The 25,237-nt window shown below is 39.0% G+C and overlaps 1 protein-coding gene across 2 annotated transcripts in view; it reads right to left on the reverse strand.

Annotated features, from left to right (window-relative positions):
• The window catches only part of ALDH1A2 (aldehyde dehydrogenase 1 family member A2), a 111,074-nt gene extending 87,704 nt beyond the window's left edge, over positions 1–23,370 (reverse strand). For both annotated transcript variants that reach the window (XM_044662378.1, XM_044662376.1), the window contains exon 1: positions 23,254–23,370. In XM_044662378.1, the coding sequence (XP_044518313.1) occupies positions 23,254–23,370 (117 nt within the window). The remainder of the gene's footprint in view (positions 1–23,253) is intronic.
• Between the last annotated feature and the right edge of the window lie 1,867 nt (positions 23,371–25,237).

Consider the following 25,237-nt stretch of genomic DNA (forward strand, 5'->3'; position numbering starts at 1 on the left):
ATAATAGATTAGTGTTGTACTATAAAAAATGATGAACATGATGAATACAGAGAAGCCTGGGAAGAACTTACCTGAACAGATACAAAATTAAATAACCTGAGCGAAGAAAGCAATACACACAACTAGCACAATATCGATGGATAAGATAATGACCACAAAAAGAATTGAAAATGAATGTTGAAAAAAAGGAAAAGAAGATACCCTACCACACATACTCCTTTGCAAAGAATATGGAACACTGTCAGGATTTTTTTTTTACTATATTGATCAGTTTTAATGAATTTTTGTCTCTTCTTCCTCTTTTTCTTTTAAAAAATTATGTTTGGGGCAGCTGGGTAGTTCAGTGGATTGAGAGCCAGGCCTAGAGATGGGGGTCCTGGGTTTGAATCTGGCCTCGGACACTTCCTAGCTATGTGACCCTGGGCAAGTCACTTAACCCTCCATTGCCTAACCCTTACCATTCTACTTCCTTGGAACCAATATATAATATTGATTCTAAGGTAGAAGGTAAGGGCTTTTGTTGTTGTTATTTTTTTATTATGTTAATTAAGCCAGATCAAATCGCCTGCCAATACCAAGAGATAAGTTCAATCATACAATTTAAGAAAACTTATGTGGAAATTTGATATTATATGTAATTGGTAAAAAATATAAATAAAAAATTATGTTAAGGTATGGCTCTGTTTGATGGGGAAGAAGAAAGATATATAAGAGCAAATCTAGATGATGCAAAAATAAGAAATATATTAAAATCTACTTGAAAATGAAATGAAAAACTGAGACAAAGGTTGCTATTACCTGAAATGTTCAGATAATGAATTGTGTCAATTGTGCTTCATTATCTGTTTTTTAATAGTTTAAATGAACACATTCACAAGATGTAAAGTTCTCCCTTTTATTCTTTTTATTTATTCTATTTATTTAGCCACTAACACCAAGACCAACAACATGGCTAAAAGTCATAGGAAACAAATAAGCAAAAGGTCGTCTGAATGTTTTATTTTTCAAATAGCTGTTTAGACATTATGTAGAAACTATTTTTGTATACACAGCCATAACTTTAAAAGGAAAAAAATCATAGACCTATAGACATTGTGATGAGGAATTTTTAATTAAAAATTTAATCAACAAACATAAAATAAATCAATAAAATAAAAACAAAGAATAAACCAATAAACAATAAAACTCCCTGATCCTATGCTGATGTTCCAAACCCTAGCTCACTCTGGGCTACCACACAGCTGAAAAACTGGATAAAACTTTCCTCTTGGGACTACAAATAGACTGATTTCATAGAACTGAGTTAGTAAAATGTACAAAGAAATTTAAACATCTTACCATACATGCAAAAACCCCACAAAAATCCACAGAATTTAAATCTAAATGCAAGAAGAAATCTAAGCACCTTACATAGTTTTTTTGGGGGGAAGCCTTGAAATTCAAATCTGAGAGGGTATTTGAGATAGAGGGGATTATTTAGGGAGGTGTTGAATTCATTTGAAGGATTGTCTCATTTTTAACACTTTAAAAATATCTGTCGTTCTTTAACAAAGGGAAAAGTACAGTTGGTTTTTTTCCTTCTAGAAAGTATCTTCTCTGTACAGATTCCATAAGGAAATAACACTGAGGTGTTAAAAGATCCACCTATCTCTGGAACATACCCACTGATGCCCAAGGTTTCTCAGAATGGCATGAACTAAAGACACAAATGCTGCTTAGCCAATTTCCCATCCACCTGCCTCTTATTAATATGATTTGATCAGACCTAGTTGTACTGAGTCAAAGAGAGACTAGTAGGGTGTGGGGAAGAATTTCCATTTGCTTCCTAGAAACATTGAGACAGACAATCTAATTTTGAGTCAAAGGATGGGAATAGGAACCAGACTTGTGGTTTTATTGGAATAAGAAAGTTGAGATGAGAAAACTCCCATTACCAATTTGTTGCCTAGACTAGAGAACTATAGGTAAGTGACCAGTTCAGGGACAGATAGCCAATATGGACCAAGGGCAGCTATCCATCTACTCTCCCAGATTGTCTTCTGGAATTATACCTAATCTAGAGACCTGGAGAGATGGGATGAATTGGAAACCAGGTTTATTCGTGTGCAAAGCCAAGGAGGGTTCCATATAACACATCATTACCAGGGGGACTTCAGAACTATCCTAGAGTTTATCTACTCTCCCAAATTGATTCTAAATTTTCTCAGGCTTCCCAGACTTTCCTTTGATCTTAATACCTACCTGAGACTGGTTTAGAGGTCTATTCGTCAAATGAGAAAGGATGGAGACGACCAGTCCTGCCTCTTTCTCATTAGTTCCCATTACCATTTTTTCATGGGAAATAAATAGAGATGACATATTATATATGTGCTTGCCTCTTTTCTTTCTTGAAAGATGAAAAAATAAATGGCTGGGTCACAAAGATGTCACATTTACAATTTGCGCACATAATTCGCAAATAGGTATTCTTAAAGTAAAATGTCTTTATTCCTCTAAAAGGTTATCTTTTCTTGTTCTCTCTCTCTCTCTCTCTCTCTCTCTCTCTCTCTCTCTCTCTCTCTGTTTCTCTCGCTCTCTCTTTCTTTCAACGTCTTGTATATATTTCAATGTGGGCAAGCTGATTCCTCCCAGGAAAATGTTCCATTTTATCTCTGCCTCCCCAGGACTTAGTACAGTGCCTCACACATAGAAGACAATCAATGAAAACTAACTCTCAATTTTATTTTATTTTTTAATTTTATTTTATTCCTATTTTTTCCTACCTCATTTTTATTGCGATTCCTCTCCGGGTCCTCTAGGATCCAGCTACACTGACTCTGTCTCCCATCTCTGCCTTTGCGCGGTGTCGCTTGTGCCTGGAATCCTCCGTCCCTCTCACCTCCATCTCTTTAACCTCCTTTAGTTTCAGTCAAGGCTCAAGTCAAATCCCACCTTTCTAGAAATGGTTGTTGCCTGCCTGCCTGCCTGCCTGCCTGCCTGAGACAGAGGAAACACATTTAAAAGGAAAGGTTGGTGAAGGCAGAGAAGGTGACTTAAAACTTAACCAGGCTGTTATGGTCCCTGAGTCACTGTTTGGGGAAATGGTTTTGGATCTAATACGGAAGGAAGTACCAGCGGCTAAGACTTCTTCAAACATGCCATTAAGCTGCCAGGCTCTGAAAAAGAGAGAGTGCTGTGTGGGAAATCCAACTACTTTTAGAAAGAAAAGCACTCAGGGAAAGGGCTTTGACTCCCTCCCTCAGTCTTTTGAGAAAGTGGAATCTAACATGATTTCTTTTTGTCTTCTGCTCCCAAACAAATGTTCCTTTGCCTATCTGCCCCAGCTTTAATTAGTCCCGACTCCTTCTTGGAGCTGGGTCTGTTCATTTGCAAATGGCGAGGCAACAGAAAGGCTGGGGAGCTGGGGGGAAGGAGACTGGAGGTGTTTATTTTCTAAGCCACAGGGGTCCCCATTTGAAAAAGCAACCAGCTTATCTCAGTGTTTTTGTTTGTATGATTTCAAATTAGGAGGTTTGGGCAATTCCTTTAGGAGATTAAGGGCATCTTTACAATGGGCCTGTAGGCTGCTTACTCTTCCAACAAGGCTGGGGCTAGACTCAATCTTCCTGTTACATTTTCTTGGCACAGTTACTCATATTCCTTACTATTGGGGTTCAGAGACTTTAAAGGGCACTCTAGCCTTCGTTTCTACTAAGCAATCAAAACTTACATTCTAATTAAAATCTCTTGTGTGTGTTTGTCACGTAAAAAAGTTTTAAATAGGTCATGTATTTTAGGGAATAAATAAATAACCTATTTAGGGGGTAAATAAATAAATAAAATAGGAGAAAGTGGGATACATCAGACTTAGTGTGCTATTCTGCCACAGAGATAATGACTTTAAGACTTTTATCAGCTTGCATAACAATTCCCAAGTTACAGACAAAGAAACTGAGGCAACAAGAATTTAAATGTCTAGCTGATTGGGCTGGGACACAACTACAAGGCAAGACAACTGGTTATGATGCCAAACCCCAGCTCTAATCATTAGACCAGTCAGTGGCTCTTAAACCCTTTTTGGGTCCCTTTGTAAATCTGCTGAAATCTATGGATCCCTTCTCAGAAGGTATTTAAATGCATAAAATACTTAAGAGTAAAAGGGAAACTAATTATATTGAAATACAATGGTCAAGATTTTTTTTTTTTAATAAATTCACCAGGCAACTAGGTGACTCAGTGGATTGAGAGCCAAGCCTTGAGGTGGGAGATCTTGGGTTCAAATGTGACCTCAGATACTTCCTAGCTGTGTGACCCTGGGCAAGTCACTTAACCCCAAGGGCCTAGCCTTTAATTCTTCTTCCTTGGAGCCAATACTTCATATTGATTCTAATATGGAAGATAAGGGTTTAGGAAAAATTCGAAACCCCTCTAATTAAGAATTTCCATGTCTAAACAATATTCCTTTTTACCTGTAGAAAGAGTTCTAATGTCCAAGAACGAAAGAGAACAAAAGTGAATTTGGAATCAGAGGACTGCACAGAGTATGCATCTGGGCTTTGCATCTATTTTGGGGGACACCAAGCAAGTACTTCAAACTTTGTTTGATCATCTGGAAAGTAGAAGTGGGTGAGACTGTCTTAAGGCTCCTAACTGATCTTAATTTTACCATTTTATGATCTTAAAAACAATACAGAGGCAAGTTACAGCTTCAGATCTTGAGTTAAATTAGGAAATACCATCCTAATCATTTTCATTTATCAGAATCACTTCTCACTTCTTCTACCAAGCAAATCTGTCCTTCACCAGCATCGGAAACACCACAATACCTGGCATCTGAGCCAGGAGGTCGCTAACTTTGCCTTTGAAATAAAAAAATTAAATGTTTTCTCCACAGGGGGCTGAACATTTGTATGGTGACAGTAAATGTAACACAAACTGAACCATGAGCAGGGTGACCATCTCTAGGGTCAGTATTGCTATTAAGAAGCCGGGAAATAATGAGAGGGATTACTGAGAACCAGAGTATGTCCTAGGTAGGGTTTGGCTTTGTTGCTGTTAGAAAATCAATTACTAGACAATACCAGACATTTGATTAAAGTCCATCTTCTTTCTCTATGCTTAAAAAAAGAAAACTATTTTCTTTCATGAAGTACTTGACACATAGTAGGTGTATAATAAATAGTAGTCAATTGATCTACTTTTAAAGCTCTATTTTTTAAAAAGTTTAGTATTTTTATTAGCAAAATAAAAGCATTCCCCCTCCCCCCATTGGAATGATTGCTGTACTAAAACCCTTCCAATGCCAGCTCTGCTGAATTTAATGAAGTAACAAGTCTAAGCATAGATGACGAAGGAATTCAGCCTGGTTACTTTGTGATGATGCCTCAGATTTAGGAAAGGACTTAACTTTGCAGGTCTTAAGTTATTCAGCAAACTGAAATGCACAGACCTTCCCAATGAAGGAGGAGAAAGGAAGAATTAGAAAGAGAAAAAGCAATATTAAAGTGACTTTCAGAGATTTTGCCAAGTCAAATGAAGTGTTCCATTTTCTTTTCTTTTTTTCTTTTTATCTTAAACCTTATGTTATAGGCAATCTTGCCCTGAAACACCATCAGGAATCGCTACTGGAATTCTTCTATGAGAAAAATCTGGTTATAACTCCACGAGGAGCCTATATGAGAAACTGCTGGAATGTCAACTTCATTTGCAGTGGCCCCATATGGCCTGATCGCCCTCCCTGGCATGATAAATCACTGGTAGAATCCTTACCTTCCTACGTTTGATCTCTGCTCAGCAAGATGTGGTTTTGATGTGAAGAACTCCAGATCTCTTAGGTCAGAGACAAATAGCACTGGCGCTGACCTGCAAAGTGCTAAAGTCTATATTAGACTGGAGCAAATGAGCATTCATAAGCTTCTGGAAGGTTCACTCACCACTGAATTTCTCTAATCCACTCAAATATTCATAAACTTAGTCTAGGACAGGAACTTCTTAAGCAATTTTGGGCAAAGGAATAGCAAATCTTTCCTTCCCACAAATTCTCGCTACCAAGTATCAACTTAAAGAGAATTTCTTGGCCTTATTAGTCATTCTTCCCCAGTCTTCAAAACACCTTCATGAGCTCTGAATCTTTAGAAAAGGGGCAAAATTTTACTTTACACTGAAACCTTTATAAAGTTTAAATTGGTCTTAGAAAATTAGGGATGTCACTAAAGTTCAATTCAGAAGATGTATGGAAAAATGTTTTAATATAAATGCCATATAAATGTTTTCTTTTTATTATCAAGTACACATTTGATCATTGTTACCCTCAAATTTCAGGGCAATTTTTCAAATGTAAAAAACTAATCAAAACACAATCCATAGGAGGAGGGAGGGTTATATCATCCTACCCATGTGAGAGTGCTATTAATCAATTAAGTATTTATTAAACCCCTATTAGTCCATCAATAAACATTTATTAGGTGACTAATAGGGGCAGCTAGGTGGGATAGGGGCTAGAGCACTGGGCTTGGAATCAAGAAGAATCATCTTCATGAGTTCAAATATGACCTTAGATACTTAATAGTTGTGTGACCTTGAGCAAGTCACTTAACCCTGTTTGCCTCAGTTCCTCCTCTGTAAAATGAGTTGGAGAAGATAAATGGCAAACCACTCCAGTATCTTTGCCAAGAAAACCTCAAAATAAGGTCACAAAGAGTCAGACAGGAATGAAATGACTCAACAGCAATAAAGTGACTAAAAACAACAGCTAGTATTTCTATAGTACTTATAAAACTCTACAAATACTATCTTATTTTTTATCCTCACAATAACCTTGATAGGTAAGTGCTATTATCATCCTTATCTTACAAATAAGAAAACCCAGGCAGACAGTGGTAATTTTATTTGCCTAGAGTCACATAATTGGTAAGTTTCTGAGGCAGGATTTGAACTCAGGTCTTCTTTACTCCAGGTCCAAGCACCCTATTCACTGTGCTATCTAACTGCTCTACTCTGTGCTAAGTACTCTTGATATATAAAGACAAAAATGCCTTTAGGGAGCTTACATGTTATCACTGGAAGCAACATATATATGTAGTGTTTGTCTATAATTTGTAGGGAAGCTGAAAAGTCTACCTTCCCAACTGGCTTCCAGAAGGAGAATGGCTTCATCTGATCTGCATTGGATGACTGTCACAGATGACTTCCCTGATAAGACAGGAATGTTGGCCTGTGGCACAGTTTCTTGGGGAATATATGGAAACCCTTGGAGCACACATTTTTAACAAGGTTGCTCTGACTATAGAAATCTGGTGCCAAAAAAGAATTCAACAAGAATTCTGAAGGTGAATGCAAGATATCTCCCTTCCCCCTTCCTTCAGATTCCAAATGATCATACTTTCTGGTGGGGTGGAAATAAAGGAGGTATACAATTTGAAAGGAAGAAGGAAGCACAAAGATTAAAGAGTCCTGGTTCAAATGCTCCCCCTTTCATTTGACAGATGAAGAGAGGAGAGTCCAAAAAGGAAATGATTTGTCCAAGGTCATAGAGTTTGGTAAAGCTGAGACTAGAACCACATTTTCCAGTGCCTATTTCTCTAAAGGGATTCTTATGTATCTGGTGAGAGAGACAAAAAGACAGACAAACAGACAGATTCAGACAGAGACAGAAACAGAGAAAGAAAGACAGAGACAGAGACAGAAAGAGAGACTCAATGAATTAAGGAAATTTATTCATTTGAAAAGTATGTATTAAGCATCTACTTTCCAGGAGGCAGAGCTGTGTTCTAAACTCTGGAGGAGATACAAGGTTTAGATAAGTGGGGAAAATGAGGGTGTATCCTTCATTTTATAGCCCCTTGAGGGTGGAGGAGAGAAATAACAATTGTTTCCAAAATACCTTATCCTTGAGATTATAGTCTTCCCTTATTTCTAAAGCTGGTCCTAATTATACAAACAGTATATTCAAAAAATTAATCCTCTCATCTTTATATTATGCATTAAAGCTTCTGGAAAATAAATCCATTTTTATGAAAGTCAGGAAAAATCTTTTTAAGCATTTGTCTACTCAATGAATAGAATTAGAAAAGCTGTGGAGGAAAGGGTTAAAGGCCTCTAGAAAAGTAGGATAAGGGACTAAAAAAACCGGGGGGCCAAGTAAAACCCTACCACTGTCATAACAGCATCCACTGATCTTTTAAAAGTTATCTTTTGTTCTTCCTTTTAGAAGGACATTTACAAAAAAAAAAAAAAAATACACTCTTCCTATTTCTCTTAAGCAAGGCATTTAAGTCCACAAGTGTTTCTTAAAAGCATAACGCTTGTTTGTCCCCCTACCTTTTTTTGGCCAACCAGTGTAAATACTCCAAAGATGAGTGTGTGTGGATACACGTATGCCTATCCTCAACAATGATCTGTCCTCAATAGGCTGGATCCCAGAATTCAAATACTCATCCTCTCTTTGTACCCTCTGCTTCTCTCTCAAATGGTCTCCTCTTTTTCTCTGCTGGAACTCCAAGTAATGACACCAGAATGTGGGCAAATCTCCTTAGTCTCCCTGCTGTTTACAAGACAGGATTTATGCTCAATGTGCTTCACACAATGGCACACACCACTAAATGGCTCAAACTACCACCCAGGCTTTAATCTGAGAAATTTTTCACTCAGACAGTGCAAATACCCATCAGCATGGAGAAGCAAGGAAGAGCAATTATGGCCAACACATGTAGTCTTTTAAGAGTACACCAATAAATACCCATTTGTGAAGGTTAATTTAATGTAACCCAAGCTGTTATCTGGAATAGTATATGTCGCCAATTCAATCCATTAAGTAATTACTAAATTCTCAAGAGGGCTCCCTGAAGTCAAATGTGGTTATTCCAGGTTCATTGCTTTTAGCCTCCCTAAGGAGCATTTTAGGCAAACAGCTGAAGGAGCCGATGGCCACAAAGGTTCCCAGGCACAGCCTGCTCTGTGAAAACAGGTAAAGACTTTCCTTTAACCTAGAAATGAGATGTCAAAAGCTTCTCTTAAGAGAGATCCATTGAGGCAGAGGAAGAAGGAAGAGGGAACAAAGTGAGAGAAAGAGAGAACATGTTTGCATTAGAAAAGCAAAAAGACAAAGAAATGGAGTAATGTGTTCTTTCTAAAATTATAAGGGGTGAAAAATCTGGAGAATATTAGGTCAGGTTTCTCCAGAAAGCAACTTCTGGCAGGTCCATTAGAAAAAAAAAAAAGAATCTAGTATGATTTTCCCACCAAGAAAGTGGTCATTTTTACATATCACTCCCCCACAAAGTAATTGAAAAGATATTAGATGTTTGATAGAGCCAAGAAATAATTCAGGTCATTCTTATTCCAGTCAGTCATTTTCTGATGCAGCCATTTCTGCTGAAGGACAAAGAAAATGGTAGATGATGTAGTTGCCAGCTAAGTGTCACAGTGAATAAAGCTCTGGGCTTGGAGTCAGTGAGACCTGAATTCAAAATCCAACCTCACTTACTAGTTTTGTGACCAAGGGCAAGTCACTTAACTCTGTTTGCCTTAATTTCTTACCTGCTAAATGAGCTGGAGAAGAACATGACAAACTACTCCAGTATCTTTGCCAAGAAAATTCCAAAACGTGTCACGAAGAGTCAAACACGAAAAAAATAACAAGGAGTTTGCTCAGAAAAGACAAGATGGAACCTCTGCACCCTATTTAATTCTGGAATAGTGTCTATCTCCTACTTCTGGAAACTGCATCTCCAATATGTCAGGTTGCATTTTGAAAGAAACAACAGCAAAAGGAGACACGAGGAAAAGATTAAGAGACACGTCTTTGCAAAATGCACCAGCTCCCAACAGCTTGAGCAAGCCCAACTTCTAAGTGAAATTGGACACATGGCTGCCTAAGTGGTATTATGAGTGGATAGAACCCTGGACTTGTATTCAAGAAGACTCAAGTCCAAATCCTGCCTCAGGCATTTATTTGCTATTTGACTCTGGGCAAATCTCTCAAACTTTTCCTCAGCTTTAAATTGAGGGAAGTTGGACTCATGACCTCCAAGGTCCCTTTCAGCTCCAAATAGCAGGTCCTACGATTCTACATTCCAAATTGCTACCTAAAATAATAATACTAATGGTCAATAATTGTAATAACTCGTATTCGAATGTCACTTGGAGGTTTCCAATAGAACTTTCTTCATAATAGCCCTGAGAATGTGTATAAATACATTAGTATTATTCTCATTTTACAGATAAGGAGGAAGCAAGGAACAGAGGATAAAGTCCTGGCTTGGGAGTAAAAGAAACCAGGTAGATGGAGTGCCAGGCTTATAGTGAGGAAGATTTCTGATGTTTTTTTCTCTTTCTTTTTTCTTACCGTCAATCTCAGAATCAATACTGTGTATTTGGTGCCAAGGCAGAAGAGCCTTAAGGGCTAGACAATGGGGGTTAAGTGACTTGCCCAGGGCCCCACAGCTAGTAAGTGTCTGAGGTCAGATTTGAATCCAGGCCTGGCTCTCAATCCACTGAGCCACCCAGCTGCCCCCAACTCCTGATTTCTTGAAATCTTCCTGACTTCAAATCCAGCCCCAAGACATTTACTAGCTGGTAGGACCTTGGGAAAGTCACTTAACTTTCTTTGCCTCAGTTTCCTCACCTGTCAAATGAGCTGGAGAAGAAAATGGCAAAGCACTCTAGTATCTTTGCCATGAAAACCCCAAATGGGGTCACAAAGATTTGGGAAACAACTGAATGAATATTAATCTGAAACAGGAAACTAAAGTTCTCTAGGCTTCCATTTCTTCATCTGTAAAATGGGGAGGTTGTACTACATAGCATCTGATGACCCTTTTAGCTCTCTATCTATGAACCTTCTGAAACAGACACTTAGTGAGGATCCCACCTAGAAGAAAAAACAGAGAAGAAAAAACAGAGTGGGCTCTCAGATCTGGGTCTATCCAACGGCACTTAGCAGGTGCATCAGAAGCAAGGCGCTCTAGTGGAAGGAAAGCAGGATTTGGAGTCCAGGGACTGGGGCCAATTAGATTCCACTATTTAAGAGGCTGCTATTTTCACAGCACTGGGCTCAGGGCGAGGGAGACAGGCCAAATGAGATCCTGCTGGAATGCTGGTTCTTCTACCTCTGTGATCTTCTGGGAACTCACTTCATGAGGAAAGTGAACTAGATGATTTCTAAAATCCATCCAACACCAAATCCTCAGGCTCTCTTACAAACTGTATCCATCAGCAGGCTTCGCTCCAGAAGAAACTGTGAGGCATTTAAGCGAATTAAGAGAAAATCAACTTGACAAATATTGATTCATTTAGCAAATAATTTTTTTCTGCAAGTCATTGTACTAGTGAAAGTAACCTGTTAGTATAGATTATAATGAGTTACTTCAAAGATTCCATTATGTTTTTTTAAACCCTTTTTTTCTGCTTTAGAATCATTTTTAAGAGAGAAGAGCAGCAATCAGGGTTAAGTGACTTGCACAGGGTCAAATAACTGGGAAGTGTCTGAGACCATATTTGAACCCAGGTCCTCCTGACTCCAGGCCGGGAGCTCTAACCACTTTGCTACCTAACTGCCCTAATTCCATTATGTTTTGTCTTGGTTTTTTAAACTCTTACCTTCTCTCTTAGTATCATTTTTTTTTAAACCCTTGTACTTCGGTGTATTTCTCATAGGTGGAAGATTGGTAAGGGTGGGCAATGGGGGTCAAGTGACTTGCCCAGGGTCACACAGCTGGGAAGTGGCTGAGGCTGGGTTCCACTGAGCTACCCAGCTGCTCCCTGTATCATTTTTTTTAAAGCTTATTTTCCTAGAATTGAATTGGTGTATTGGTTCCAAGGCAGAAGAGCAGTAAGGGCTAGGAACTTGCTTAGGGTCACATAACTAGGAAGGGTTTGAAGATAGATTTGAACCCATCTCCTGCCTCTAAGCGTGGCTCTCAAACCAAAGAACCACTCAGCTGCCCCCATTAATATCAATTCTAAGACAGAAGAGCAGTAAGGGTAGGCAATGAGGATTAAGTGACTTGCCCAGGGTCACACAGCTGGGAAGTATCTGAGGTCAAATTTGAACCTAAGACATCCTGTCTCTAGGCCTAGCTCTCAATCCACTGAGCCTCCCATTCTTTTTTTTTTTTTTTAAGCCTTTATCTCCTTAGACCGAAGAGTGACAAAGGCTGGGCAATTGGAGTCAAAAGACTAATTACCAGAGTCACGCATAGAAAGTGTCTGAAATCAGATTGGAACCCAGGTCCTCCCAACTCCAGACTTGACCCTCTATCTACTGTGCTATCTAGTGGCTCCTTGCCCCATTCTTTTAAAAATCATCTTAAATGTTACCTCCCCTATCTAGGAAACTTCCAATCCTCTCTAAGCTTAAGGAAGACTTGCCTTCTCATGCCAAATAACACTTACTTTGTAGATTTCCCAATAATTAGTACTCTGCACACAGTAGATCACTAGCATGATTGTGATAATTGAATTAAATTGACATATACAGCAGACATTTTCCACGTACTTATAACATCACAGGAAAACACTATAATGTGCAATCAAAAAGCCTACAATAATGGCAAGGTACACATTTACCTGCAGACTATTCTCATCCAGATGATACAACAGTTTTATTAGTAATACTATTAATATTTATGTAGTACTTGAATGTTTGCATTAAATATCTATATTAAATATTAAATATTTGTATACATATATTTGCAGACATTTGTGTGTGGTTACAGTCCCATTTGATCCTTTCTTAGACAACAAACATATAATTAGAATACTTGGGCTCGAGAACTGAATTTACCATTTACTCTCTCTGTGACTTTGGGCAAGAGTCTTTTGGTTTTTCTAAGTTTCAGTTTACTATAAAGTTCGATGTGGACACAGTGATTTAAATGGCCCCTTGCAGTATAAATACAGGATGATTCTGTGAAAGTGTCTCATTGTTGTTGGGCCATTTCAATCATGTCTGACTCTTCACGACCCCATATGGAGTTTTCTTGGCATAGATACTGGAGTGATTTGCTTTTTCCTTTTCTAGCTCACTTTATAAATGAGGAAACCGAGGCAAACAAGCTTAAGTGACTTGCTCAGAGTTACCCAGCAAGTCAGTGTCTAAGGCTAGATTTGAACTTGGAAAGATGAGTCTTCCTGACTTCAGGTCTGACACTTTATCCACGGTGCCACCTAGTTGGCTAAAAAGGAGGTGAGAGGGTAGAGATTGGATTTGTTGATAATTTTTCATAATTTCCTTATCAAAATGGAGTTACTAAACACCTAATTGTATAATGTATTGTGCTAGATTCTGAAACACTGATGCATATATAAAAAAAGATAGATTAGATTTTCAGAGTCAGAAAAACAGACGAAGAACGTAAATGCCATAAAGATAGGGGATATGTGTCCTTTGTCAGGTGATAGGATGCCTGGCAAGTAGAACACAGTAAATACTTGAATTAAACTGAACAACAATGAGTTAGAATATTAGCACACAATGGGAAGGCAACTCCATTTTCTGGCATGGCAATAAGTAATAATCTGAATAATACTTCACCTGAGTGTACACAATATTCCACTAATTGTTCCGAGAATCCAATTAACTGAAGACTAATGGTCACACCATCCTAGCTTCAGAAACACGAGAGATTTGGGGGTTCATCTTAGCCCCAAACCCTCTTGTTTTAAAGCTGAGAAAACTGAGGCCCCAAAGTCACATACATAGTAGCAGAGGAAGGATTCGTCCCCAGATGCTCTGACTTCAAAGTCAATGCTGTTTCCCAGGTACCAGGCTGGTGGCGTGATGGAAAAAGTCAAATGTTCCTTAATACATTGTGACTCAAAATAAACTGAGTATTCAATAGGAAAATATCCTGAAAGATATTAAAAGTGGCATAAAAACGACTGACCTCTCCCTTTTTCCTCCATCCAATCATTCTGAAAACATGCTTAAAAATTTAAAGGCATCTATCTAGCTTTACTCTGATCCTTTTACAGATGAGAAAATGGAAACTAAAAAGCTGACTTTTCCAAAGTCATGCAGCTAGCGAGGAGCAGAACCGGGACAAGAATCCAGTTCTCCAGTCTCCCTGGATAATTCTCTTTCCGTTGCCATAGAGTGCCTCGAGGAAACAGAACAGACAACCACTTTTGAAAGTAATGAAACAGGAGCAGAGAAAGAGAATAGGGGATTCCCTACGTTTAAAAAAAAACAATAAAAACAGTAGAATGTTGAGTCATGATCATAATTTTTAACATACTCCCCCCAAAAAAACCAATAAATCTCTATGTTGAGCTCCAAGAAAAGGCTATTAAGAGCGAAGCAAACTTGTGTAGGGAGAAAAGAATAGAGAAACTTTCCAATTATCTTTCAAACTAGAATTTCTTAAAGGTTAGTCGCCTTTCCAAATCATGTGAGCCAAGACAGTCTGCCCAGCAGTGGACCGAACACCCAATGACTAGAGTTTGAAAAGAAACAGTTTGAGAAACAAATCAGAAACAAATGAGAAAAAACCTGAACATAACCAAGAATATGCCTCATTGGATTACTTTTTTTAATTTTAGAAATGAATAATAAGAATCATTTATCAAGTGAAGATATCAGTGAAGGAGTTTGGCAACATGGTTTACCAAACAAGGCATCAGGGCTCAGATTCTTCGTCCTTGAGGCACTAAGGGGAAGAGAAAGTTCTCTGGCTCAGTGGCCAAGAGCTCTCTGGATGGAGGAGTCAGAGGACAGGACTTGAGATTCTGGCTCTGGTACTTGGTACCTTACGGGGGCAGCCCAGTGGCTCAATGGATAGAACATGGGGCCTGGAATCAAGAAGACCTGAGTTCAAGTATATTATATATGTATACATGTATACATATATATAAAACAAATATATTAATATAAGGACTATAAGGTCCTGTGGGGCATTTACATTTTTGCCAATCATTAGTGACATCTCCCAGTTTAGACAATTCCAGGATAATTGGCCCTAGGAATTCTGCACAACTGCACCAAAAAATTTAGTAGCTATGTGACCCCAGGCAAGTCACCTCTGTTTGCCTCAATTTCCTCATGTGTAAAATAGGGATAATAATAGCATCTATTTCTTAGGGTTGTTGTGAGAAGCAAATGAAATAATTTAATAAATGACATAAAGCACATAAAAATGCCTGGCACATAGTAGGCACTATATAAACATTAGTTATTATTATTATTGTTATTATTATTATTATTGTCATTCCTCCAGCAAGTCATTTCACCTCTCTGCTTCTCAGTTTCTTCAACTGTGAAATGTGAGCCTTGAACCAGATCATGTCCAAGATCCCTTCCAGCCCTTAATCTGTGCTCCTCTGTCTGAACACTTTAAAATCTGTATAGCTGGGAAGTCTTGAACCCCTGAAATTACATTACCCAGACTTCCTGTCTGTATTACTCACGATTCCTTTTCCTTTCTGTTTACATGTATCTTTTGTGAGATTGTATATAAGTTTTGGGTAACGCTCCCCTAGCTTCCTCTTCTTCCTGAATTGAGTGGTGACAGGTCCTTGTTGCCCTAGCTCTTTCTTCCATGTGAAATGAATGGGGAATGTTCCCTGTGTTCTCTAGCTCTCTAGTTAAACATTAATAAATCTCTATAAATGTTATACTTTGGAGATATTGAATATTAATTTAAAAGTCCACAAATCTAATGAAGATGATTCCTCCCCCAATTCTGAAGATTTAATGGGGAAAAAATACTGTCAATTGAATTTTTTTAAAAGAAATAAATACAGTTCCACAAGGACTTGAAGATAACTGAGTAGTAGCATACTTTAGTAAACTAGATGTCTTGGCTCAGGAGAAATGGGCCTAGTTCACTAATTCATTGTGTGTCCTTGGGTAAGTCATTTAACCTCTGAGTCTCAATTCCCTTATCTGTCACATGGCTATTACTATAGGGGCCCCAGAGAGGCCCAGTGGGTGGCCTAGTGGCTGGAAGGCATGCCTAAGTCCTGCCTCTGACACATACTGTCTATATGACTATGGGGTAAGTCATGACTTCTTGGTTTTCCAGGAAACTCCCATATGTTATACATTACAAAGGAATTACAGATTGGTGAGAGGAACTTCCACAATAGAATGAAACAGTGAATCCAGGGCTTGGCCCCATTTCCTACAAACAAGAGAATAACCCTAATTTCTGCCCTACTGGCCTCATTGGATTGCTGTGAAATTACAAATATATATGTATTTATATATATATGTTATATATATATAATTTATTTACATATATGTGTATAAGTATGCATGGATATATGCATGTAAAACAGAAATCAAAGGGCTTCAAAATACATAAATATGGGGGCAGCTGGGTAGCTCAGTGGATTGAGAGCCAGGCCTAGAGACGGGAGGTCCCAGGTTCAAATCTGGCCTCATACACTTCTCAGCTGTGTGACCCTGGGCAAGTCACTTGACCCCCATTGCCCACCCTTACCGCTCTTCCACCTAGGAGCCAATACACAGAACTTAAGGGTTTAAAAATGTAAAAAAACAAAACAAAAAAAACTAAACCAAAAAATATACTTAATGAACACATAATCCATAATTATATGAGTAATTTATCACTAAAACACTCATTCTAGGACTATAAGGTCCTGTGGGGTATATAAATTTTTGCCAGTCATTAGAGACATCTCCCAGTTTAGACAATTCCAGGATAATTGGCTGTAGGAGTTTCTACACGATTGCACCAAAAACCAGAAATATTAGTTGAGGTCATTTTTAAAAGGAGAGTCATAAATGTTAGCACCACAGCTATAAGATAGATAAAGTGGTTTATAATCTTTGCACAATGAAAAAGCAGATACTTTGTCAGTAAATAAGGACTTCTTGAAACCTCAAATGTTTTTATCTTTACCCAAACCGACCATAGATAGGATCACAGATCCAGGCCCAGAGGGGAGCTTAGAACCATTTGACCAACGTCCTCATTTTTTTTGAGCTTTTAATATATCATTACTTATTTTATTAAATGTTTCCTAATTATATGTAATTTTAAAAAATCCTTAAAAAATTTTTGAGTGCCAAATGCTCGCTCAACCTCCTTATTTTACTGATGCAGGAAAAAAAGGCCCAGATGAGGAAGCCAATCTACAACTTTATTCTTTGAGGCCCAATTTAATTAAGCATTACCTATTTTCATCTGTATTGAATTTGGAACCATAATTCCTCCAATGGGATTGTACATTCCTTGAGAACAAGTACAAAGTCTTACATAGCTTCTCTTTCTCTTCCAAGGATGTACAAAGCATCCTTTTTCTTTCTAACCCATATCAACACACTTCAGCGAACCCTGTCACTCAATATGAAAGTTGGCAGATTGAAATAAAAGAAATGACTCTTTATTGGACCACTCCTAGTAAAAAGTCTACAGAAAAATTCCACCTGTAGCTTAAACATTGCAAAGCCCCAAGTTAAACCCAAGGGCTACATTCGTATATGCTGCACATACTAGTTTGCTGACATTTATATAGGCTTTAAAGGTTTACAGAGCACTTTACATGCATGATCTCATTTGATCCCGACAGCCACCCTGTGTGCTGGGTACTAAAGGTAACTTCAGATGTCTACCAGCAAAGACCAAACAAGAGTCCTGCTAAGCTCTTTTTTTGATCCATTAAGCCCTCAGGACAAGTTTTCCCTCCTCCTGCTTTCTCTTTCTTCTTTTTCCCTCCCTCTTCCAATGGCTTCCACTTTTATCTTTTTCTCTTTCCTCTTCCATTGAGTTCAACAAAACACTTAGGAAGGTCACTTCCTAAATAACAAACCAAGGCCTTCCCTCAAGGAACTTCTCTAGAAGAATCGGACCCCCATATTACACAAGGAGATACAACTCCAAGTAGAGTGGGACAAAGGAATGGAGGAAAGATCCCGATAAAGGGATGATTTAAGGACACTTAAAAGGGGAAGATCACTTTTAGCTGGGAGAAGCAGGGAAGGCTTCATGGAGAAGTTGCCACCTGAAATAGGACTAGTAAAAAGAGAGAGATGTGGAGAAAAGGACATTGGAGCCAATGTAACGGAATGGCCCCTGGAAAATGCATGGTGGTGGAAGGGTGTAGGTTTGGTTAGAGAACAACTAATCGATACAATGTAATGTAATATAATATGACATAACATAACATGACATGACATGACACAACATGACACATGACACAACACGACATATGACACAATACAATATAATTCAATATAATATAATAATGTGATGTGATATGTGCTTTGTTATATAGTACATGATGTGATATGATATAATTAATATGACATAACATAATCCTTAATATTATCTATTGCATGATTACCATAATGCAATATGATATGTATTACATTATGATATATAATTCGTATAATATAATAATTTATAATATAACATAGCAAAACATATCATAATATGATATGATATAAGTGGAAGAAATTTAAATGCTAGATGAAGGAGTTTGCATTTCCTCCTGGTGGCTATAGAAAGCCACTAGGGTTTCTGAGCTAAGAATGGCACAGAAAGGCCTAGTCGATCTCTTCCAGATTCCATATCCATTGGACTTGATGCTGGAATTCAATGAACTTCAATAAAGTTTCCACTGTATATAGAAAGTGGTCCTATGATAGTTGGTGGCAATAAAAGTATTTCATATAATTTAACGGTGACTTTCCCCCCCCCCCAATTCCCTGCACTTATTTTAAAAGAATTAATTCTTTTATGGGGCTTTAAACTGTTTAATCAGCATCTCTAAGAAGGATGTATAGCAATTCAAATAATTTTTCTTAAGTGCCAATAAATGCATTTAGCATTAATCTTGGCTTACTTGGCCTTTTTAGGAGGTCCTAATTAATCCAGATAGTACAACCACAAATTAAACTTATCACATGTATATCTAAAACAGCACATGTTGGAACAATTTAAATGACATATTGATAAGGATAGGTTCTGAATTCATGTGTTCTCAGGGGAAAAAAAAGTGATGTATAGGTCATTAGCTTAATGCGAGAAGCTATTAATACCTGGCAGTGGCTACAGTGAAAGAGAAGATGTAAGGGTGATAAGGATAAGTTTTCCCCAAAGCACCTACTGGAATCTAAATGAAATTTTCTTAGGGCACAAATTAATAAGGCAAGCACTGATCATGCAGTATTTGTTCACCGATAATAGAGGTTCTTAAGACTGTATCCAAAGATACCTCATGTTTATGGAGGGGCTATAAGTTTAGATGGGGAAAAAAACCTAGATCTTTACTTTCACTAATCTCTAATTGAAATTTAGCATTTTCTATTATTGATTTTTTAAAAAGTAACATTGTTCTGAGAAAATGATCTATAGGTTTCACCAGATTGTGAAAGAAGTCTATGACACACAAAAAAAGGTTAAGAATCCCTACCTATTGCAATGAGTGCCCATTCTTTTTTAGTTCCAGTTTCCCTTGGTTTTCAGTATTCCCTATGAAAGTAAATATATTCTAGAGTTTACCAGACATATGAAATAAAATGAAGAACTTTTTATAAAGAAAACTTTGATATGTAACATTTTTTGTTCTGACACTTTTCCTTTTGAAATATTTCAATAAGACAATATCATTATTTTCCAAATATTCTCCATGCCTTCTTGAAAGGCTTCTGATAATCCCAAAGTTGAGGGGAGGGGTGTTTGTCTATTCCAGGTGGGGTACCCCTGCCCTATGATATGCTAAGCGATGCTTTCAGAGGACCTGAATTCAAAGTCCAGTTCCACCATCTACCAGCAGTGTGAAGCTACGTAAGTGACTTAACTTCCTCCATTTGACAATTTTTCTATCTACAAAATGAGGGAATGGTACTAGAAGATCTCTAAGGTTCCTTCTCACTCTAAATTCTGAGGTAAGCTTTAAAGTTGACTAAAACTCTATACTAACTGCTGAGATGTGTCAGTAGGAAAACAGACTACTTTTTCCCTCTCTCAAACTGGTTCCTATTACTACTGAGGTCCTTCTTCCTTCCCTAGCATCTCCTCTCTCTTCTTGGTGACCTCTTCTGTTTAGAATCATAAAACACACACACACACACACACACACACACACACACACACACACACACACACACACACACACACACACCTCTCAAACAAAATCAACCCAAACCCTTAGGACCCAAGTGACTGTTAGGGAACTAAGAATAGACATTAGGTAAGAAAAGATATCCCCCTCAAAAAGGGATGGTGTGACTGGACATCATTCTCACTAGAGATTGGAGCTTTCCCATGACATCTGCTGATTTGGGGTTTGGTTTTCACCTCTTTAAGGTCAATGAAAAGCTTTAGAGGTTTTCTCTCCAGTAACCTAAGTAATGAAGAGTTTGATTTAGAGGCAAAATCATTGAATCCTGCTTCTCATATATTCCACTAGAGCTAAAATTTGAGTGTTAGATGATAGATGACAGACAGACAGATAAAGACAGAGAGGTTCTTGGTTCTGTCCTAAACTAGCAGAATTGCCTTAGCCAAGTCATCTTAACTCTTTGGACAAAAATTTTAATAAAAGGCTCTTAACAGGGGAGAAATTAAATCTTATTTTAAAAAGAAAAATGAATGCCAATGTGAGAAATGAAAGGCACTCTAAATACATACTGAAATATCCAGCTATCCTTATCAAACCATTTATTTGTATGCAGTGACATATAGCAGTCTTAAAAAGTAAAAAAAAAATTATAAATAGTATCATCCACAAAAGACCTGTCCTCTTGAAATAGCAAAAATTTCAGTAAGAGACCTTTTCTTTTCGTATTACATACTAACTCAAGGAAACACAAATTTAAGGCCTGCATTATATGGCTGATTCTATGAACCCTAAAAATGCAATACTTAAAATTTTTAAAGCTACTATTCCTTTATCTTAGAGGTTCCTAAGAAAGTCATCATTTTCATAATTATCCATTTTACATTGAATCGGTTTTTGGGGAAACTAATATTTGCAAATTAATTATACTTGATTTTTCTAATCCAAGACATCATCTTCACCACCACTCCTTTTCCTCGTTTTACCCTAGGTTAAGGAATCACAATCCTAAATTATCAACAACAACAACTAAAAAAAAGAAGGAAAAAACAACAAATTTCCCTGTGGCTTGTGCTCAGGATTTTAAGAAGTGTTTTGCCCCACTGCTTGGGATATATGCAAGTGTAGGGGTCCAAGTTAAAAACCAGAGGAGTAAAACTGCTGGGAATGTTCACAGATATCTGATTTTACAAGTTTGGGGGAAAGTGCTTTCCTTTGGATTAGTGTTAGTGTTTATGGGGGCTGTTTGTCACACAAGAAATGAAGTGCCTCCTCCCCACAAATTAAAGAATCAGGTTGCAATCCATTCTTTCATTTCTAATTGTTTTTCTTTGTAATAAGTGGGCAAGTGGATACCAGATAAAAGTCTTCTCCAGGCAAGACTTCACATTAAAGGCTCCAATTAGCTATAAATCAGTTGTCTTTCCTACAGAAGCGGACAGGGGAAAGGAAAGGGGAGGAGGGAGAAGGGGGGAGGGTCGGGCTGAACAAGAGAACCCGAGGAGTCTCAAAATTAAAACCTGAGATAGATACCTGCTCCAGCCTTAACTTTAGCTCTCTGAAGAGGCTGTACAAAAAACATGGCCAAAAGTAGAAAAAGTAGAACAATAAAGCCAAACCCCAAAAGGCTAATGAGGGATCTTCCCCGCCCCTTTTGCTAGTAAAGCCATCATTATTTCCTCCTTAGTCCATAGCCACCAAGAATTGTTAGATCTTAATTTTTATTTTTAATTAAGAAGTTATTTTATATTGAGCAAGTAAGGGACCTGTTCAATATTGTAGCTTTTATGTTTAGAAATCTTTCTCCCTCTCCTTCCCGGCCCCCTACTTTCTTCCTTTTTTGCAAAATTTGAGAAAAGATGGGCACAATTGTTATGCAAAGATGGTTAAATAGCTGTAACCATTAATAACTTTTCATTTTGCCTCCCTTCCCTGATTTGTGACACATGCAGGTAGACTAAATCCATTTGTCATGCATAATGTGAGTTATCTTCATTTAGTTCCTAAAACTTAACACAAGTGAAAGCACCTATAATTTAACATTTCGATTGAATCTATACCTTTTATTTACCATATACCGGTAAGTGTATAACAACCGATTTTCCTACTAAACAGTGTTCCACTCTCTAAAGTTTGCCAGAAAATACTTTTCAGTGCTGGCTTTTTAAAAAAGTAAAAGGGAAACTTTTTCCCCCCCAGGAAAAAAAAAAATCTCTAAACAAAATCGACAAACACAAAGGAGATTTTTAAAACAAGCTACAAGAAATCTGGAATCGTATTCCGCCCCCCTTCAATTTCATTCTTTAAAATGCCAGTTACAAATCTCCCAGGAAGTGTGGTTTAACTTAGGAAACAATTTTCGATAGAGAAAAAAGGCAGAAAGAAATTCTAAGGACGATTTATAGTCAAATGGAGAAAATGTATTCTTTTTTCCCTTTAGGAATGAAAAACCCTTCTTGATTTTGGCTCTCAAGTTGTCAAAGTTGGTTATAAAAAACTTGAACTCCAAAGTGAACCTGCTAGCATACACTTAAATGCTTAGTTTCTAAGGATCCTGGGGGAAAGTAACTTTCTGCAACATTCAAATCAAATACCGGTAGGTTATCAGAGCTACGCATTAATATTAACAGTTTTCTTGCAATTCTTGAAATAAGCAACAACATTTTTCGTCTTCACAATTTTCTACAGGAAAAATAAGTCACCCACAACAATGTCAATTCAAGGGCAAAATTAGTCCAGAGACTTCGTCCAAGATATAACAACCTGGGAGAAAGGACAACCCTTTAAACACTTAAAACTGAAAAATCAAGATGCCCCAGGGGGCAAAGAAGTAAGTAAAAAAAGACTCTCTCCTTTGCCCTCTGAAAAGTTGAAGTTGTTCGTATAACTTCCTTTGAGCACTCAGGAGCAAGAGAAATAAATGTATGAGGGTCACTCTAGACCAGCAGAAAACAGAGATGGATTGAGGAAAGAGCCTACCCTATAACCATCATCTGTTTGGAGCTTTCCAAGATCTCTACGGATCTCCTAAGCGTCCTTGCTCTGCAAAGCTGTTTCTTTGGGATTTCAATCACAGGACCTGGGGAGGTCAGACTAGAATGGACCTCTAACCTCCTTCAGCTCATTGTTCCCTCCTCTCCCCCTCTCCCCCCCGCCAAAAAAAAAAAAAAAATTAATCAATTAAAAAAAAACCGACCCTTTTCCAGAAAGGAATCCGTGCTGAAGAGGACAATGGTGTCTACTTACCTTGGTATATTTGATCTCAAGGTTGAGTGTGGGCGAAGGTAAAAGGTGCAGTGATGCCATCAGGGCGGTGGGGTCTGCCTTCACCTCTCCAGGCATCTCAATTTTACTAGAAGTCATGATCTTGGGATTTCCTAGCACACACCCCCTTTTCCTCGCCTTGGAGTTTCTCTAGCTCTCATATATAGAGAGAAGCAAGTGTGTATATGTGTGTATATATGTGTATATATATATATATCATATATATATATGTCCCGGGGATCAGTGTGGAAGATTTAGCTCTCGCTCTGTATATAGGCAGGTGTCAAGCTGGGTCTCTTCTTATTGGACATGAGGGCAGAGGCAAGGGGGGCTGGTCCATCCTACCTAGGACGATAGAATTAAAATCCTCTATTTACATAAACCACTCAGCTCCGATCAGGGAGAAAGGCTTAAGTCAATCAACACGCAACAGGTCACGGGCGCTCACTTGGTCAAGTCCACCCCGCCCCTCCTCCATCCATCACCACCCCCCTTTCTTTCTCCCCCCCACCCCCCCGCTTCCTTCTTAGGAGAACCCTATTACTGATCCCCATATCCCAAGTATCCCCCTCCCTGGATTCCCAACCCCCAGTTGTGCCTGGAAGGTGGAGAGGGTGGGGAGAAGAGGAGGAGCTGAACACAGGGGTCCTAGGTACTGGGGAGGGAGGGAGGCGGGATAGGGGCGGACCGAGTGGAGAGGTTTATCCCCTCATCCTTTAAGCAGAATTAGCACCTTGGGACTAGGCGCACCTGGGAAGAAATCTTAGGGGGTGCCTAAGCAGGAACCTGGGTCTTCGCTTAGGAGAGCAGAGTTGGCTAGTTTTGGAAAAATGAATTAGCAGCCAAGTGCTAAACTGGGGGACAAAGGGGGGAGATGCGAAATGAGGTGGGGGGACCTTTGGGATGATCCAATTCTATTTTCTCTAGCCACTGGAGCCTGAAAGAGCTATCTCCACAAGAGGCTTCCAGGGCGCTCTTGGGGGAGGGGGAGGGGGAAAAGCAAGGATTGGGGGGTTGGGGAAGGAGAGGTGGGCAGAGGAGCCTGCGAAGTATGCTTTCCCCTCGTTCCCTGCAACGGTCAAGGACCTCGATACAACTTTCCCTTAGCGTGCAAAGAGACACCAGGGTGTGATGCCCAAGTCGAGTGCCTGGGTTAATGGCACTGTCCTGCACACCCAGGTTGGGGTGCTCAGAATGCAGATCCCCAATTAGGGTTAGGACTAACAAATTCAGAGAGAACCCCAGTCGTGGCGTTCAGGGCTCAGCGGACTGAATTCGGAGCTGAATTTTTGTCCATCTCGCGGGAGAGGAGTTGGGGGCAGGGGGAGGGGGCATTGCCCAAATTCTTCTCTATCCCCGAGTTTCGCCCGCCACACACCATAGTCTCAGTCGCGCAACTCTGCCTCTTCCAAAGTGGCTGTCGGGGAGGAAGAGAATGGGGAGATTGGAAAGTAACGCTCCTCGAAGTCCCTCGCCTCCACAAGAAATAAGAAGGCACAGGACGCAGAATTAAGGGGCTCCTCCCCCGGAGAACCGGTCCCCTTTTCCCCTCCAAAATGCCTAGGGATGCTGAAGACCCCGACTTTAGCTGGTCGGATCTCCGCAAGCTTCAGTTCTGGAAGAAAACTTTCTCCTCCCTCTTACGCTCTCCTCCAAAAGTGCCCACGCCCTCGGTCCTCCTCCCACCCCCACCCCCCCTCACCAAATCTGTGCCCCGGGGCCCAGACGTCTTCTCCTGTTGAGCTGCTGCCCTCTGCCGGACCCAGAGCTCAGTGAAGGGAGGGCCAGGGCTGGACACAGGACTGGGAGTGGGGGATCCCATCTGGGACAAGTCCCTTCGGCATTCTATTCCATTCTTCATACCTTTCCTACTCATCTTTTTATATCTCCTTCTCTGTCCGCCTTTCCATGCGGTCTTTTTCTTAAGGACAGGAATGTTCTAGTCTAACTCGCTAAAGCCCCTCTC

The sequence above is a fragment of the Gracilinanus agilis genome, chromosome 2 (assembly GCF_016433145.1).
Source record: "Gracilinanus agilis isolate LMUSP501 chromosome 2, AgileGrace, whole genome shotgun sequence".
Taxonomy (NCBI): Eukaryota; Metazoa; Chordata; class Mammalia; order Didelphimorphia; family Didelphidae; genus Gracilinanus; species Gracilinanus agilis.